The 18806-nt window shown below is 52.9% G+C and overlaps 2 protein-coding genes across 2 annotated transcripts in view; both read right to left on the minus strand.

The window, feature by feature from the left end:
- The window catches only part of LOC103172963 (SET domain containing 6, protein lysine methyltransferase), a 28316-nt gene that overhangs the window by 8418 nt on the left and 1092 nt on the right, over positions 1–18806 (minus strand). The window contains exons 2-6 of the mRNA XM_042340275.1: positions 17628–17720; positions 16245–16389; positions 13611–13752; positions 12593–12787; positions 12341–12482 (exon numbers count right to left, since the gene is read on the minus strand). Of these exons, the coding sequence (XP_042196209.1) occupies positions 12341–12482; positions 12593–12787; positions 13611–13752; positions 16245–16389; positions 17628–17720 (717 nt within the window). The remainder of the gene's footprint in view (positions 1–12340; positions 12483–12592; positions 12788–13610; positions 13753–16244; positions 16390–17627; positions 17721–18806) is intronic.
- Positions 1977–11079, minus strand: LOC121850133 (CCR4-NOT transcription complex subunit 1-like). The gene is made up of 7 exons (XM_042340240.1): positions 11041–11079; positions 8067–8240; positions 7229–7378; positions 5551–5764; positions 4572–4704; positions 4138–4272; positions 1977–2959 (listed from the first exon to the last, which is right to left on the minus strand). Exons 1-7 carry the CDS (start codon positions 11077–11079, stop codon positions 2881–2883), a joined length of 924 nt encoding a protein of 307 aa, XP_042196174.1. The 3' UTR covers positions 1977–2880.

Raw genomic sequence — 18806 nt, forward strand, 5'->3', positions numbered from 1 at the left:
TCAAATGCAAGGATTATTATTATTCCCAAAATGCATCACTTCACATTTCTCTGCATTAAATTCCATCCGCCACGTGTCTCCCCACGTCACCAGACTGGCCATGTCTCCGCCGTCTGCTGCTGTCCTTCTCACTGGTCACTATATTTCTAAGTTGTGTGTCATCAGCAAACTTTAAAATGTTGCTCTCTCTGTCCAAGTTATTCACATATCTTAAAAAGAGCAGTGGACCTAATATCAATCCCTGGGGAACACCACTGTATACTTTCCTCCGGTCTGAAAAACTGTTCACCACTGCCCTCTGCTATTTGTCTTCCAGCCAATTTCAGGTCCGTGCTGCTACTCTTCCCTTAATCCCAAGATTATTATGTGGACGTTCGTCAAACACCTTTTGAAAGTCCATATACACAATATCAATTGCAATACCTTCATCAACTTCCTCGATTGCTTCATAGAAGAACTCACTCAAGTTAGTTATACACGATTTGCCTTTAACAACTCTGGTGTTGGCTTTATTTATTAACCCATGTCTTTCCAAGTGAAAATCAATTTTCATGGAGCAAATGACCAATTTTATCTGAGGTATTGTTCCCCAGAGGGCACGTCCAACAAACAGCACTTCCCGCAGCACTGCACTGGAGTGTCATCTTAAGAGTAAATGAATTCCAAGTCCTGACGAGTGTAAAACAGCAACCTTCTGACTCAAGAGGTGGGTGAGTGCTATCAATCGAGACAGGCTGTCGGGGGGGGGGGTCTCGTTGGATATGAACTGGCTCCAAGGTGACATGTTTGGTAATGGAATGCCAGAATCAAGTCCACCTTCAAGTGCATTCTCCAGTTCCTGAGTCGTCCTGGGCACTGCTGATGACAGACCAGCCTGTCTGGTTCTTTGGCAGGATTTTGAGGTAGACTGACTGGCCATTGAGGGCAGAACCATCACAATATTGGGGATACCAAGTGAGCCCCCCCCCCCCCAGACACAAGCAGCCACTTCCTCAGCAAACTCCTCTCCTGGTTGAGGGGTTCAGATTGGGGGGGGGGGGGGCAACAATAGGAAGCCTGGGTCAGTCCTGCTGATGGACATACATAGACAGATGCACATTGAATCCTGACGTAAAACCTAATTAATCTAGAAATGGCTAACGAGAAGTTGCCTCCAGCACATGGTGGGATCACCTCCTTGAACAGCTCACATCTCCAGCAATGTGGTTTCGCCAAAGTCAAAGCTTCACACAAAATTATCAGTCAAGTGTTGTGCTCAGCTTTGGGAAGCCCTGAGTAGAGTGCGGTGGTTAGCCACACAACCAGGGTCAGTGCTATTCTTGCTCTGCCAGCCTGAAGGTGTTGGCTTGATTTAGCTTTCCACACAACTCCAATACCTCACCACATAATCTGTTTATGAGAGACCCAAGTGCTGGCATGATGCTACAAGCGAGGCTTTCACCACTGAACCCAATCCTCAGAATCACACAAGCATAAAACTCCTGGGGGGGGGGGGGGGGGGGAGGGAACTGGGGACAATTTGGGCAGCAATCAAACTCTGGGGGATTGGGGAACTGATAACAGACCACCTCCCCATCAGTAACTGAGCAGACAATCCGCACACGACTCACAAATAGCTTTACAGACAGGCATCAGTCTGTAATGGAGAGGGAGACGAAACTGAAATGAAGAGATTTCTCTAGTGGATTGTTGAGAATCTTTTGTTTTTCCCAATGGTATTTAACATTCAGGCCGACAGGTTGAACATCTCACCTGGGACCATGCAGCGCTCCCCTACCCTGAACCCACAACCTTTGACGCAGATGCAGGAGTGAGACCGACACCAACAGTCAAGTTTGTGTTGGGTTGAGCCGTGAAAGGGCAGGTTTCACTACAGGAGTACAGGTCAGAGAGGCAGCTAACCCTTTGCCTGCTGGTTAGCACAATTCTGTGTCCTGCTAGCCAAATCTCTAGAGGCAATAAACAAAGGAGATTACTGATGTCATGGGTTTTAATGCATTAACTACAATATGCTTACATACAAGAGAGTTAAGTGGCAGAACTAGAGCCAAGGAAACTACAAAGACTACAAAATACAACACATGGACCAATACATTTACAAAACAACATTCAAAATCCTTACAAAATGGCCTGTATTGGTCCTTGGTTCTTTTTTACAAACTTAATAGACTTCGTGCCGCAAAACTGGCTCTTTATCCCACAATTTACAGAATTCAGGGAGAACCTCTTATTTCCCTTCGCATTAAGGACCCCGCAGAGCCCGGGACCCCCTTTCGTTTAAGAGGAGCTGCTCGGCGTCTTCAGACAAAATGCTTCAAAATAAAAATATAAAGGCAAACAGATGACTTTTTTGCAAACCATACTGCATATCCATACCACTGGGCTGTAGTTTGTGTGTAGGACTAGAGGAGTTGATATTGCTTCCCCACAAGATGAAGAGCAGCTCCTGTAAGATCTTCGGAGAGTGGAGGGGACGTGGTGGGGGAGGGGGGAATGGGGAAAATCCGTCCCAGACGCCCTTCAATCTAAGTCTCATCAGCTGCCAACAGTAATGACTGGGTTGAAGTCTTTAATACAATTTGCACAGATGGAGAAAGTCCAGTTTGAGGTTGCACTCCCTTTTATTTACATTGTGTTTTTATATCATTTCAAATGATATTCACAGCATTTGCTTTTTTTTGGCCAAGTGACAAATGAAAACAACATGTCCAACATGTAGCCCTTCACCAGCGGCTTTTCCTATGTCTGACTTGTGCAGAGGACTGCATCGGATTGGAAGAACCTGCAATTTACACAACCAACGTCAGTTTCAAGAAAACAGTGGGCTGCTCATCACTCTCCATGTTGCATGTCCACAGTATGGAACATTTCTTCATAGTTTTAGCTGGCACCAGTGCCTTCCATTACTTGCTGTGCCTGCTTCTGTCCCATACAGCACTGAGCTACAGACTGGAACAATCTGCAAAACACCATTCACCAGAATTAGTCAAGCAGCTGAAAAACAAACCAGCACAGGAGTGAGGTTCTGCAGACCTCTGTGACTCCAGTGTAGACTGAGCACTCCACTCCCTGTCAACTCAACATTCAGGACTTCCCACAAACAGAGAGGGAGTGAGCACCTGCCCAGACACAAGACACAACTCTTTCCCTCCCCCCCATAACTAATTCAGAATAACAGGCACAGCTTCCCACCGCCCCCCCCCTCCCCCACACATAGAAGGTGGTAGATACTCAGCTAGGGTCAGACCTGTTGCCTTCTTGCCTAGTTTACGAGTTGACACTTATTAGAAAAGAAAGAAAAATCCACTGAAATAGGTCAGGGAGAGAGGGGCCTGGAAATGAGAAGCTGGATAAGTGCACAAGGAACAACCACCTGTGAAGGCTAAAACTGCATTAAACACAACACAGGTCTATCTGACTGAGTCTGTCACAATCAGACCCAAGAACATCTCTGCCAGAGCAACATCAGCACAAACGGAGACAGTGTGTGAGAGAGAATGTGTGCGGGGGTGGGGGGGGCTGAGTTAGGGAGTAGAGGTTATGCTTTGGGGATCAGGGGTATCTATGACAACATTCCCCAAGAGGTGGAGGGAACGTGGAGGTGCCATAGGGAGGCTGGTGGGTGGCTCTAGAGCAGCTCAGGCCAAATGGTTCCCATTTGTTAACTTGATGTTAGAATCTTATCTGTATCCAGCGATAGCTTCCCCGGATATAGATTCCAGATGAAGGATTTGGGATGAATCTGGGATGAATGTTGAGTTCCAGGTTCCTCAGTAGAAAAGGGAGGAAGGAAACCAATTAATGGTACACAGCATCAAAATAAGTGTGCTTGGTCCCAGAAAAGTACACAGTGCTGTGCATAATAGGGTGCACAGAGGGACACACTCCGAACTCAGCTGTTACTACACCTGATCTGGCAGCTTAGCAGTGTGTGGGAGCAGATCTGTCCTCAGCGACAGCAATGGGGCAAAACAATGTGTATTTTGTGATCTTGACTGAGAGTGAATAGCTCAGTAATGGTGTTGCACAGAATGGGATCACAATAAAGACGGGTTGATGACGTGTGTAATGTGAGGTGGCTGGGGGCAAACTGAAACAGAAAACAAAAGTCTAGAGTGAGTGCGAATCCAAACCTACTTCTCAATCTCAGGAGCACAGTGGACGAACTCATGGTTCCAGAACTTGAACGCTGGATTTTTAATCAGCTCGATGAAAGTGATGAGGAGCCCCCACGGGTGCGGCCTGTTCACAATCAGCCGCTCCAGCAGCACCCTGCAGGCAACCAGACACACTGAGCACTGAGACCGACACACACCGCCCGAGCGCACAGATATAAGACACACCGAGCACACAGACGCAGACCGAGCACATGGGGACAAGTGGCTGGGGCTGAGGGGGCAAGGTGGTGGTGTGCGTGCCTGGGGCGCGGGGGATGCCTGGGGGCGCGGGGGATGCGTGCCTGGGGGGGGGATGCGTGCGTGGGGAAGGGCGCGTGCCTGGGGGCGTGGTGGGAGATGCATGCCTGGGGCGGGGAGGAGAAGGTGTCTGGGGCCAGGGGGTTGGTTGTTCACCTGGTGATCTGCTCCTGAATGGCCTCAGTGTTGGCCTCAGCAAACAGGTAGAGCATGGTGCAGCTGAAGTAGTGAGTGTGGCTGTTGGGGTAACGCAGCTGGTTGGCGATGGCGTTCAGGAACAAGTACCGACCTGTAAGACAGAGGAGAAGCCAGATATCCCAGACGCCCACACTGACACAATCACTCCCTCCACTGGGCAGTGAAACATAGCCAACACACCACACATGTCCTCATCCACCCAGGCCTGATAATCTGCCACTGGAGCTGCAGGAACACACAACACTCAGCACCTTCACTAAGCCGATTATTAAATACATCAGCCTAGACCTCTTACACTTTAAACCTAGCATCGACCCCACCCCTCCTCCTGCTCTCCCCCCTCCCTGCCCTGTCCCGCCCTCCCCAGGGGTTCCAGTCCACAAGCTGCAGGCGCTCGGGGCCATTGCCCTGCACACATTATCCCATTAAGCAGCACGCAAGGCAAACAGTTCAGGATTTCTCAATTGTTTCTTTGAGAAGGAGGGAATTGCGAGCTGAACCACAGAGATTAGTGCTATGTGAACATTGCTAATGTAAAGGAGGAGAATAGCTTGGGTCCCGTGGGAGATCCTGCCTGGGTCACTGAGGCCAGACAGGACAATGTGGCTGGGATGTGGAGGTCTGGCTGACTCTCCAGGCCAGATCCAATGAGGATTACTGTGGCGCTGCCCCCCCACCTCCCCACCCTCAAACCATGCTAATAACATCCATCTGCAGTGAGTGCGATACTGAGGTCACTATTAGGAAGGGGAAGGGGGGGGAGGAGAGGAAGAGAAAAGACCAGCTCTCTCCTTTGCTTTACTGTTCGAGGATTCCATCCACCTGTATGTGCTAGTATTGCCCTGGCTCTATTCTCCTCCTTTAAACATAGCGTTTAACAAGTCCAAGTACAGAGGTTACTGGGCAAATACAGGGATAATAAAGCTTAAAAACTGACCATTGTAGCTTTTGCCGTTTTTCAGTTCTTTACCTTCTGTATCGAGGTCCACAGCCAGGTTCTGGAAGATGTCCATGTGGGCTGAGTGGGTGATGGTGCTCATGGAGGGGGTGCTGCCCTTGTTGTGGATGTGAGCGATCGCCTGCGTGCCCACATACAGCACCAGTGCGTTGATTAGCTGAATGTTGTACCGATTGCCAGGTTCGTTTGAGACCTGAACACAAAGAAAATACAAAAAAAGATTATTCTCCTTACAGCAGAGAAGGTTAAGGGGGGATTAATAGAGTTGTTCAAAATTATGAGGGTTTTGATAATAGATAGGGAGAAACTGTTTTCACTGGAAGATGGGTCAGTAACCACATAGATTTAAGATAATTGGCAAACAACAACAACAACAACAAGATTCCATTTAAAAGCGCCTTTCACGTCAGGAGGACGTCCTAAGGCGCTGTACAGTTGGGTCATGACCCGAGCAGGGGGGAAATGGTCAGGGTGAGGGAAGGGAGGGAGCAAGGAGGGGGAAATGGTCAGGGTGAGGGGAGGGAAGGGAGGGAGCGAGGAGGGGGAAGAGAGTCGAGAGGGGAGCTGAAGGCTCGGTCAAAGAGAAAGGTTTTGAGACCGGCCTTGAAGGAGGAAAGGGAGGAAGCAAGGCGAAGGCACTGGGGGATGGAGTTCCAGAGCCTGGGGGCTGAGAGGCTGAAGGCCCGACCACCGATGGTAGGGCGGTTGGGGCGGGGGACGTGGAGCAGACCGGAGCCAGAGGAACGGAGGGTACGGGCAGGTAGGTAGGGGGATAGTAGGTTGGAGAGGTAGGAGGGAGCAAGGCCGTGAATGGCCTTGTAGGTGAGGATGAGGATCTTGAAATCAATCCTCTGGGGGATGGGGAGCCAGTGGAGGCGAGCGAGGGTGGGAGTGATGTGGTCCCGAAGCCTGGTGCGGGACAGTACACGAGCTGCAGAGTTCTGAATGACCTGCAGCTTGTGGAGGGAGGTGGCGGGAAGGCCGCGAGGAGAGAGTTCCCATAGTCCAGCCTTGAGGTGACAAAGGCGTGAACCAGGGTTTCAGCAGCGTGAGGGGTGAGGTAGTGCCGTAGTCTGGCGATGTTCAAAGAACCAGAAGGGAGACAAGGAGAAATAAAATATACATTAGTTTTTATATATATATATATATATATACACACACACACAGCTGGTGGTCTGGAATGCATGATCTGAAAAGGTCAGTGGAAACGGATTCAATAACAACTTTCAAAAGGGACAGGTAGTTAAAAAGAAAAAAAACTTGCAAGGATATGGGAAAAGAGCGGGTGAGTGGGACTGATTGGGTAGCTCTGCCAAAGATATTTTAATATGTGAGGATAAACTGAACGCATTAACTCACTACACTGGGCCTCATAATAATAATCATTGCATTTGATACGGTGCCTTATTATATCTTCGAGCGTCTCAAAGCGCTTCACAGAATATACTGTGAAATGAATCAACTGCATATTTTGTGGGCGACATGCGGCACAGGAGCGTCCCACAAACAGTCGTGGATTGAGTGACCAATTTATTATTTTTTTGAAGAGATTATTACCTCCGATAAAGCTTACATTTTGATGGCACGTCCCTTGAAATCATAACTAGCCAGTGTAAGGAAGGACACTATGGATGAAGGTGAACAGCCTCATGCTTACCTGCAGGTTGCTGCGCAGCTCAGACAGGAAGGTGACTGGAGAACGGGTCTTCAAATAGGAGTCCAGGTCCTTCTTAAACTGAGGTGGCATCACTCCGGTGAAGTTGGTCAGTATCCGAGGAGCAATGTTGATTTCGCTCAGCATATCCACCTGCCACAACACAACAGTCTCAATACTGCAAAGCAGAGCTCAGTAACATGACACAATGAGTATCAGTCTCAGGGCTGCCACAGGGTAAAGCTTTGCATTGTAGCACCAGGAACAACGCTGATTTGTAGTGAGTGACTGATCTCAGACCGGCCCTGGGGAAGGGCCTCAGCAAGGCTGGGAGTGGGGAGAGGAGAGCAGCGTAAGACAAACAGCCAGTATCTCCGCTGATGTTCACTAGATATTCCTGGAAGTAAGCGAGGCCGTGTGGCCAAATAAGCCTGCGACACTCCCCGTCACACACAATCAGTGGCCGTGTGGTGAGGTACGAGAGGATACCTGCACTAAGAGGTCCCTCAGTTGAAGGATAAAAGTCTTCAGGAGAGAAACAAATTGAGGAGATGGTATTTGGGAGATTCTGGAAAGCTTCACTTTCAAACTCTGGATTTAATATCGATCGTGAAACTCAGCTCAAACACCCCAAACCTGGCTTCAGATGGGAGCAGAGTTCAGGCACTTCAGAGTCCATCACTATTGTTACACAGTCTCTGAAACAGGCTGAAATCAGCAGCATTCATTTTATTGAGGTGTCATATTTGTAGCATAAAGGGTGCTGGGCTTGGTGCTGAGACGGTGATGTCTCCTGCATTACTTCAGAAGTGATTGGGAGCTGGTCACCAGCGCTGTGTACCTTCAGGTTGGGAGTGAAGGGATCTGGCAGCCGCATGTTGCGTGGGAAGGCACTCAGGATCAGGTTCCGCAGCTGGATACAGTTGGGTGGGATCACATCACAGAAGCCATAATGGTAGTCACACAGGAACTCCGGAAAGTCATGCAAAAGAACCAGTAAGACACGAAGTGTGCCCTAGAAAACAAACACTGGATTTACACACTTGCTAGGACCGTTTCAGTGATGGAGAGTCAGTAAATCATTATTTATATAGCGCTTCTCAAAGAGGGAGGAGACGAGGCAATTTAATATAAGGTACAGTTTTAAAGGGGGTACAGGAACAGAGACCTGGGGGCTCACATAACCAAATCCTTGAAGGTGGCAGGACAGATTGACAAAGCTGTTAAAGCATATGGGATCCTTGGCTTTATAAAAAGAAGTGTAGAGTAAAAGTGCAAAGGTATTATGTTGAACCTTTACAAATCACTGGTTAGGCCTCATCTGGAGTTTTCAATTGTGGGATGAGGGACGATAACTATGGAGAGAGACTGGGATTGTTCTCCCTAAAGCAGAGAAGGTTGAGGGGAGATTTAATAAAGGTGTTCAAAACTATGAAGGGTTTGATAGAGTAGATCGGGAGAAACTGTTTCCTCTGGCGGGTGGGTTGGTAACCAGGGGACATAGATTTAAGATAATTGGCAAGAGAACCAGACGGGAGACCAGGAGATATTTTTACCCAGAGAGTTGTTAGTCTGGGATGCATGACCTGAAAGGGTGATGCGAACAGATTTGATAATACCTTTCAAAAGGTAATTGGATAGGGACTTAAAAAGTTAACATTTGTAGGGCTGTGGTATTAGAGTGGGAGTGATTGGGTAAGTCTTTCAAAGCACTGACACAGGCACGATGAGCCGAATGGCCTCCTTCTTTGCTGTAAGATTCTATGAATCTATGGCTGTCCATCAATCAGCTGCAACATTTACCAAACACAGTCACTACACTTTAGAGTATATCCTGTGAGGCACGTCTTCTTGATGTGGCAAGCGTTTACCAAATATAAATGATTAACTTGGTCCCATGAAATGATAACGGCTTACATTTTTATAGCGCCTTACATACATTATCTCTGCCCATAATAGTGGCAGAGCCTGACCCCAAGCTGCGGAGAGGGAGGAGGTAACTTTAAGCACAATTCAAGATGAAGGTCTTAAATCATGATCTGAAAGAGGGATGGAGGGAGCAAGGCAGATGGATTGGGGGAGAATTCCAAAGTTTCAGGGCCTCGTAGCCACCGATGGTGGAGCGGAAAGGACAAGCAGGAGGCCGGAGCCAGCCAAGCTGAAGCAGCGGGTAGTGGAGAGCAGGTAAGAATAGTAAAGAGATGTCAGGGTGTGAAGGCTAGGGAGAGGATCTTGTAATCGATCAATTCTGTCACAGGGAGCCATGGTGGTGATGGGGGTATGGAGTTTAGTGAGAGTAGGATGGTGGAGTTCTGAATCAGTTATATTTTGTGTCACGTGGAGATGGGGAGATCAGCAAGGGGAATAGTTGAGCCGTGAGATAAGGGGTGGACGAGGGTTCAGCTGCATTTGGGGTGAGGTACAGTCGGGAGGTGGGCAATCTGACGGAGGTGGAAAAAGGGGGTCTTGGTTAAGGACGAGGTTGGAAGTACAGTTAGGGGTCGAACCTGATCCCCAGATTGTATACAAAACGCAAGTTTGATACACTTCCCGCCACACTGAGTGATGGTTCCTCCAGTTGAGAGGTGCAGAGCTGGTGGTCTGCCTACATACCAAACACGGTGCTTCAGAGGAACAGGAGCAGGCCATTCTGCCCATCAAGCCTTTCCGCCATTCCATAAGATCATAGCTGATCTGTACTTCCAACTCCAATGACCCGCTCTTGCCCAACTTGACACCCTGACCTAACAAACATCTATCCACCTCAGTCTGGACAATGTGAACGTGGAGCTTTGGCAAATAAGACATGGTCAGCATGAAGTTCCTCATAACAATAGGCCGGGGAAAAGTTCAGGAGTAAATCTGGCATCTGCCATTGATGCCAGCTTGTGCCTTCGCCTTGCTCTCCCTTGCCTCTTTAAAGGCATGTCTCAAGACCCTCCTCTTCAACCACATCTTCAGCCACCCTCCTACCCTCACCCCTCCTGATCCCAATTCCCAGCTCGGGTCCAAATCCCTAACTGTCCAGCGCCTGGAGTCGTCCTCCCGGAGTGAAAGGTGTTCTGTGTAAATGTGATATTGTATTGAATACACTTCCTCTATCCCTCCGTGTTTTTTTTTAAAAAAACAGCAACAACAACAATGTCCTGGCCCTGGCACTGCCACCCTGGCCATGACCTGGGAGGCTGAGCCTGAGGGCTGATGCCGTCCCGTTGATCGCTCGCTCCCGGTCTCTGAGCGTGCGTTTTGGCTGCAGCCCCGATCCGAGCCTTCCCCTCCACTCTAAATGTCTCTCCTCCCACCCCCTCTGTCCTTCTCTCCCACCGTCCTCCCCGCCTTCTCTCTCTCCTCGACCCCATCACCACTTCCCTCTGCTCCAGCCTGGGCATCCTCTGCCGGGTCCATCGTGGCTCCCGGCACTGGCTGTCCCAGAGCAGCCACCCCAAGTGTCCCATCACCCACTGGCTACACTTTCCACCACATCCCTGTCCAAACCAACATGGCGGCAGGGTGGCCTTCATTTCCAAAGCCTCCCTTGGTCTCACCCCCTACTCTTCTGGCTGCTTCCCCTCCTTCGAGCACCTCACCCTCTTCTACCCCTCTCTCCCATTGAAAATCCTTTTGGTCTACCACCACCCTCTAAGGCCTTCCACACAGACATCTCTACCTTCCTCTCTTCCCTGTCCCTCTGTTCCAAGCACCTGCTCATAATGGGCGATTTCAACCTCCACCTAAACTCCACCTGCACCACTTCTGCCGATTTCACTGCCCTCCTCTCCTCCCTAAACCTCACCCTCCATATAAATTCACCCAACCACAACCATGGTCTTGCACTTGACCTCGTCATCTCCCATGATCTTGACATTTCCCACCTCAGCATAGTGGACAAGGCCATCTGGAACTACTTTTTCATCTCCTCTTCTCACATCCCTCTCTCCTCCACCAAGCCCTCAACCAACCTCTACCGCCCTTGGAAAAGGCTACCCCCGAGACCCTCACAAAGGCCCTCACTTCATCAAACATCCTATCCCTCTGGCATTCCACCTGCGGAGATCCTGAGGCAGCCGTCCATCTGCTCCATGATCGCCTCTCCTCCATCTTCAACTCCCTCGTCCCCCTGAAATCCAGGACCATCTCCAAACCCACCCGATCCCCCGGTACGACAACCATTTCCGCCGCCAAAACCAAACCCGAGAGAGAGTGAGACACCGTGTGGGACAGAGTGAGAGACACAGTGTGGGAGAGAGTGAGACACAGCGGGGGGCGGGGGGGGGGGGGGGAGAGAGGGAGGGAGAGAGAGAGAGTGAGTCACAGCGTGGGAGAGTGAGACAGTGTGGGAGAGAGTGAAACACAGCGGGGTGGGGGGCGGAGAAAGAGAGAGAGAGTGAGACACAGCGGGGTGGGGGGCGGAGAGAGAGAGAGTGAGACACAGCGGGGTGGGGGGCGGAGAGAGAGAGAGAGAGAGAGTGAGACACAGCGGGGTGGGGGGCGGAGAGAGAGAGAGAGAGTGAGACACAGCGTGGTGGGGGGCGGAGAGAGAGAGAGAGTGAGACACAGCGTGGGAGAGAGAAAGGCAGAGCCAGGAGCCAGTCAGTGGGGGAGGGCGGGGGTCTGCAGTCACACAGGTTGGCTGGGCAAAGAGGTGCGATTGGGAGGGTGGGGGGGCGCTGAGCAAGTTGACATAAAGATGAACAAAAGCTCAGGCTACATAGGTGAAGATGAAGGGTGTGAATATAGCGCCTTATCACGGTCAAGACGTCTCAAAATGTTTCACAGAATATATTGTCAAGTGAAGTGACTGTTATTTTGTGGGCGAAACACAGCAGCCAATTGCATACAGCAGCGTCCCACAAACAGTCGTGAAGCAGAAGGAGTTGGAGAGAGGGGGCAGAATGGCTGAAAGCCCACCTGCCGATGGTGGGGCAGGTCAGGGTTCAATGGGTTCAATGAGGTTGACGGAGAGCACAAAGGGTGGGTGGGGGTGAGACCATGGGGGGATTTCAAGGTGAGAACAAGGATCTGGGAAGGTGTCACTAAGGGGCTGAAGACACTGAGCACAACCCCCCCCTCCGCTCCCCGCCCAGTTCACCCCCACCCTCCTGCTGTGATATTTACGGGGGTGAATTCCAGGTTGGCGTTGTGGTTGGAGATGTGGTTCAGGATGTCAGCCATTGGCACCATCATGGGAGGGTTCAGCTCCTCGTCCTCATCTTCATCATCATCATCCTCTTCATCATTGTCTGATGGCTCCTGAAAACTGCAGCCACAGGAAACTGACTAACAGGGTAGCCTCTCTCCCCCCCCCCCCACTCCTCCTCTCCCCCAATCACCCCTTCCTCCACTTCCCCCACCCACCCCCGCACTGACCTGTAGGCCATGACGAAGGCCACGAGCCTCTTGTAGAGTTGCAGACAGTGTGTGTTTGGGGGGAATGTCTGGGGATGGGCGCGCAGGAATGGCAGCACGATGCTCTGGTGCTCATCTTCGATGTTCCTCAGGTCTCTTTGCACTGCTTCCAGCACCCCGGTGCCCTGCAGCAGCCTGGCTCGCTCACCCTCCTCCCTGCACACACACCACAGTCACCTCCCTCTGCAGAACAGCAGCACAAACACCAATCTGGCACCCTCACCTCCTCACCCTCAATCAGCATCTTATACGTTAATTCTCCTTACAGCAGAGAAGGTCAAGGGGAGATTTAACAGTTATTCAAGATTATGAGGGTTTTATAGAGTAGATCAGGAGAAACTGTTTCCACTGGCAGGTGGGTCAGTAACCAGAGGACACAGATTTAAGATAACTGACAAAAGAACCAGAGGGGAGACGAGGAGATCTTTTTTTACACAGCGAGTTGTTAGGGTCTGGAACGCACGGCCTGAAAGCGTTGGAGGAAACAGATTCAATAACGACTTTCAAAAGGGAATTGGATAGAGACTTGGAAAGGGAAAATTTGCAAAGATATGGGGCAAGAGCAGGGGAGTGGGGCTGATTGGGTCGCTCTTCCAAAGAGCCAGCACAGCCAAGACTCCTCCAGTCACTGTATGCAGCAAATATTCCGAACATACACATCATAATAATCCTTAATAAGAACAGAAGTCGCTGGGAACACTCAGCAGGTCAGGCAGCATCCATGGAGCATCTCTCCATAGATGCTGCCTGACCTGCTGAATGTTCCCAGGGAGCTTTGGCCATCAACCTGAAACGTTAACCCACTTTCCTCTCTCCATAGATGCTGCCTGACCTGCTCTGTGTTCCCGACCACTTCTGTTTCTATTACAGTATTTTGCCTTTCGTTGATGAGAGGTTTATTATCAGGGTTTGCGGAGCCAGTAACAATACAGCATGGATTGTGGATTATCAGGAGAGAGAGTTGGCTGGAGTTTCTTACCAGAACATGGGGTGGTTTAGTGAGCTGAAGCCAGGCCAGAGGGACAGGTAGGGCTGCCAGTGAGAGGAGCTGCTCGTAGACTCGTGTAGCAAGGCGATGAGGAGAGGCACCCAGCCTGACCGGCTCTGCAGGGCAGCCTCCTCTGTAACACAGTCACAACCAACCAGTTACACACTGCACATACCTGCCCACCACACTCCACACTCACCCACCTCGCCCGGCACACTGCCCACCCCAAACACCGCCCTGTTCCAAACATGATCCTGTTCACTGCTGCGGAGAGTGTGTGTGTGAGCAGGTCACACTGTGGTGCGCATGTTTGTATGTGTATATGGATGAGCATTTGTGTGTGTGGACATGTGAGTAAGTATGTTTATACAGGGTGACCAAACAGTCATGATATCTACTCTATTATCTACAACTCCCCCAAAATATGATTATTTTTAAAGTCTTATTAAGACATTGCAATAGTCTTGTGATTCTTTGGTCAGCCTGAACATGTATCAGCCAGACACCATGGTAGCACTCTCACCTATGAGTTGTGGTGAGCCAGGCCACCAGAGAGCCAGGCCACCAGAGAGCCAGGCCACCAGAGAGCCAGGCCACCGGAGAGCCAGGCCACCGGAGAGCCAGGCCACCGGAGAGCCAGGCCACCGGAGAGCCAGGCCACCAGAGAGCCAGGCCACCAGAGAGCCAGGCCACCAGAGAGCCAGGCCACCAGAGAGCCAGGCCACCAGAGAGCCAGGCCACCAGAGAGCCAGGCCACCAGAGAGCCAGGCCACCAGAGAGCCAGGCCACCAGAGAGCCAGGCCACCAGAGAGCCAGGCCACCAGAGAGCCAGGACACCAGAGAGCCAGGACACCAGAGAGCCAGGACACCAGAGAGCCAGGACACCAGAGAGCCAGGACACCAGAGAACCAGAGCCAGACCACCAGAGAGCCAGGACACCAGAGAACCAGAGCCAGGCCACCAGAGAGCCAGGCCACCAGAGAGCCAGGCCACCAGAGACCCAGGCCACCAGAGAGCCAGGCCACCAGAGAGCCAGGCCACCAGAGAGCCAGGCCACCAGAGAGCCAGGCCACCAGAGAGCCAGGCCACCAGAGAGCCAGGACACCAGAGAACCAGAGCCAGACCACCAGAGAGCCAGGACACCAGAGAACCAGAGCCAGGCCACCGGAGAGCCAGGCCACCGGAGAGCCAGGCCACCGGAGAGCCAGGCCACCGGAGAGCCAGGCCACTGGACAGCCAGGCCACTGGACAGCCAGGCCACCGGACAGCCAGGCCACCGGACAGCCAGGCCACCGGAGAGCCAGGCCACCGGACAGCCAGGCCACCGGACAGCCAGGCCACCGGAGAGCCAGGCCACCAGAGAGCCAGGCCACCGGAGAGCCAGGCCACCGGAGAGCCAGGCCACCGGAGAGCCAGGCCACCGGAGAGCCAGGCCACCGGAGAGCCAGGCCACCAGAGAGCCAGGCCACCAGAGAGCCAGGCCACCAGAGAGCCAGGCCACCAGAGAGCCAGGCCACCAGAGAGCCAGGCCACCAGAGAGCCAGGCCACCAGAGAGCCAGGCCACCAGAGAGCCAGGCCACCAGAGAGCCAGGCCACCAGAGAGCCAGGCCACCAGAGAGCCAGGACACCAGAGAACCAGAGCCAGACCACCAGAGAGCCAGGACACCAGAGAGCCAGAGCCAGGCCACCGGAGAGCCAGGCCACCGGAGAGCCAGGCCACCGGAGAGCCAGGCCACCGGAGAGCCAGGCCACCGGAGAGCCAGGCCATCGGAGAGCCAGGCCACCGGAGAGCCAGGCCACCGGACAGCCAGGCCACCGGACAGCCAGGCCACCGGAGAGCCAGGCCACCGGAGAGCCAGGCCACCGGAGAGCCAGGCCACCAGAGAGCCAGGCCACCAGAGAGCCAGGCCACCGGAGAGCCAGGCCACCGGAGAGCCAGGCCACCGGAGAGCCAGGCCACCGGAGAGCCAGGCCACCGGAGAGCCAGGCCACCGGAGAGCCAGGCCACCGGAGAGCCAGGCCACCAGAGAGCCAGGCCACCAGAGAGCCAGGCCACCAGAGAGCCAGGCCACCAGAGAGCCAGGCCACCAGAGAGCCAGGCCACCAGAGAGCCAGGCCACCAGAGAGCCAGGCCACCAGAGAGCCAGGCCACCAGAGAGCCAGGCCACCAGAGAGCCAGGCCACCAGAGAGCCAGGCCACCAGAGAGCCAGGACACCAGAGAACCAGAGCCAGGCCACCAGAGAGCCAGGTCACCAGAGAACCAGAGCCAGGCCACCAGAGAGCCAGAGCCAGACCAGAGAACCAGAGCCAGACCAGAGAGCCAGGCCACCGGAGAGCCAGGCCATCGGAGAGCCAGGCCACCGGACAGCCAGGCCACCGGACAGCCAGGCCACCGGACAGCCAGGCCACCGGACAGCCAGGCCACCGGACAGCCAGGCCACCGGACAGCCAGGCCACCGGAGAGCCAGGCCACCGGAGAGCCAGGCCACCAGAAAGCCAGGTTGACACTGTCAAGAAAAGAGAGGAGGACCATAAAGTGGATGGGCAGGAGGCAACGATGTGGGTAAATACACGTGTGTGTGTGTGTATTGGGGTGGGATGGGGGGATGGGGGAGTTACAGACCTTTTTTTAGTAAATCCCGAATGGCTGAGGTCCTGGGGTTGAGCAGCGCTGAGCGGGGCACGGAGAACAGCAGCTCCCCTTCCTGTATGTGCTGTGTGGCCAGCATGCCGTACTGTGCCACTGTGCCCTCCGCACTCACACACACCTGTAATAGTGCAAGCAAACAGTCACTGCACCAGCCAACCTGTGTTCGTCTCTCTCTCTCTCACACACACATCGCTCCTCTCCAACAACCAGGCTCCTCACCAGCCTCAGCCACACGGCTTGGAATGACTCCTATTGGGGTCAAAGCTCCACGAGTTAATTATGTTCTAATGAATCATCCGCACCCTCTAGCAAAAGGGAGAGTGGGAGGGAATCAGAGAGAGAGAGAGGGAATCAAGAACAACAAGATTACATGTGTATAGCACCTTTCATGTCAGGACGTCCCAAGGCGCTGGACAGAGTACAGCATTTCAGACCTGAACTGGGGTCGGGAGGGGACGGGAAAGGGTGTTTCTGATGTCATGGTCGAAGACGAGGGTCTTGAGGCGGGATTTGAAGGAGGCTAAGAAGGATTGAGGCGGAGTGAGTGGGGGATGGAATTCCAGAGGTTGGGGGCAGAGTGACTGAAGGCTCTCCCGCCAATGGTGGGTTGGGGGACGTGGAGCAGCCGGAGCCGGCTGAGCGGAGGGAACGGGCGGGTTGATAAGGGGTTAGGAGGTCGCAGAGGTAGGGTGGGGCGAGGCCATGGAGGGCTTTGTAGGTGAGGACCAGGATCAGGGAACGAGAGGGAGGGAATCAGGGAGAGAGAGAGAAAGGGAATCAGGGAGAGAGAGAGAATCAGGGAGAGAGAGAGGGAATCAGGAGAGACAGAGAATCAGGAAGAGAGAGAGAGAATTAGGGAGAGATAATGAATCAGGGAGTGAGAGAATGAATCGGGGAGAGAGAGAGAGGGAATCGGGAGAGAGGGAATTGGGAGAGAGAGAGAATCAGGGAGCGGGAGAATCAGGGAGAGAGAGAGAAGGAATCAGGGAGAGAGAGGGAATCAGGGAGAGAGAGGGAATCGGAGAGAGAGAGAGAGAGAGAGAGAGAGAGAGAGGGAATCAGGGATAGAGAGAGAAGGGGAATCAGGGAAAGAGAGAGGAGAGGGGGAATCAGGGGAGAGAGAGGATCAGGGAGAGAGAGAGATGGAATCAGAGAGAGAGCGAGGAAATCAGGGAGAGAGAGAATCACGGAACAAGAGAGAATCAAGAGTGAGAGAGAGAATCAGGGCGAGAGAGCGAGAATCAGGGAGAGAGAGAGAGAATCGGAGGAATCAGGGATAGAGTGTGGCTGGAACCTGTTTGACTGCTCATCTCTCTCTTCATCCACTGTAACAACAATATCACACTGCTCTCTCACCTTCCTGCTCAGCTCCAGCCCGACCCGTTTACACCACTGCAGGAAGCAGCTCAGTGCGGAGTCTGTGTCGGCGTCAGTGTGCTCACAGCCCATCTATAGACAGAGAGAGGAACATCAGCACTCAGTCAGTCACACACTGTACACCTGTCCTCACTATCCCAGCTCGAGCCAGACTCACCCTGGGCTTCACTCCAGAACGGGAGCCCCTTGGACAATCAAAGCTTCCTACATCCCAATATACCAGTTTCACATCCCCCCCAGCATTCCCCGTGTAGCCAACGTGCACAGAACACACTTTGGCACAATGGCTCTGGTACCAGTTGTGTTTAGACACAGGGAGAGAGATCAGAGAGCTCCAGTGGGGGAGCGAGCCCCAGCACAGACACAGGGAGAGAGATCAGAGAGCTCCAATGGGGGAGCGAACCCCAGCACAGACACAGGGAGAGAGATCAGAGAGCTCCAATGGGGGAGCGAACCCCAGCACAGACACAGGGAGAGAGATCAGAGAGCTCCAATGGGGGAGCGAGCCCCAGCACAGACACAGGGAGAGAGATCAGAGAGCTCCAGTGGGGGAGCGAGCCCCAGCACAGACACAGGGAGAGAGATCAGAGAGCTCCAGTGGGGGAGCGAGCCCCAGCACAGACACGATGGGGGAAAGGGCTCTGAATATTTTAATTTTTGGGGGGGGTGTCAGCCGGGTGTCTGACACACGCAGAAACCCATCACCAAGAATCTCCAAACCAAACCAAGCTGAGAATTCCATACATCCCACCCACACATGGAAATCCCAGAGATAGATTGATGGAATGGAATGCGCTCTCTCTGGAGGGATGTATCCTGTTTACCTCATTCCACAAAGTATTAGGCACAGGTTGGCCTGAGCCAAGGCTTTGGGGTGGGGGGAGCCCCGAGTGTGTGTTGGGGTAACTGCGGGGGTCTGACCGGCTAAACCCACACACAGCTCGGCCATGAGAGAGAGAGAGAGAGAGAGAGAGAGAGCGCTGCGTGTCCAGCTCGGACCCCCTTCCCCATTCGTTAGTTAGTTAGGGCTTTGGCTGTGGGGTACACAGGAGCGGAGGGGGAGGATTCCCCGCCCCCCGTGACTGGTGTAGGGCTGTGGATGTGCTGTTGCGGGTGCAGGTCAGCCCAGGGCTTCCACACACACAGACACACACACAC

The sequence above is a fragment of the Callorhinchus milii genome, unplaced genomic scaffold (genome assembly GCF_018977255.1).
Source record: "Callorhinchus milii isolate IMCB2004 unplaced genomic scaffold, IMCB_Cmil_1.0 Scaffold14, whole genome shotgun sequence".
Lineage (NCBI taxonomy): Eukaryota > Metazoa > Chordata > Chondrichthyes > Chimaeriformes > Callorhinchidae > Callorhinchus > Callorhinchus milii.

Coding starts and splice junctions, on each gene's coding strand:
- LOC121850133 (XM_042340240.1), bottom strand. CDS start 11,079: ATGGGAGATGACGAGGTCAAGTGCAAGACCATGGTTGTG. Junction 7,379..8,066: donor CCTTCACTCCCAACCTGAAG/GTACACAGCGCT, acceptor GTGTTGTGGCAG/GTGGATATGCTGAGCGAAAT. Junction 5,765..7,228: donor AGCTGCGCAGCAACCTGCAG/GTAAGCATGAGG, acceptor CTTTGTGTTCAG/GTCTCAAACGAACCTGGCAA.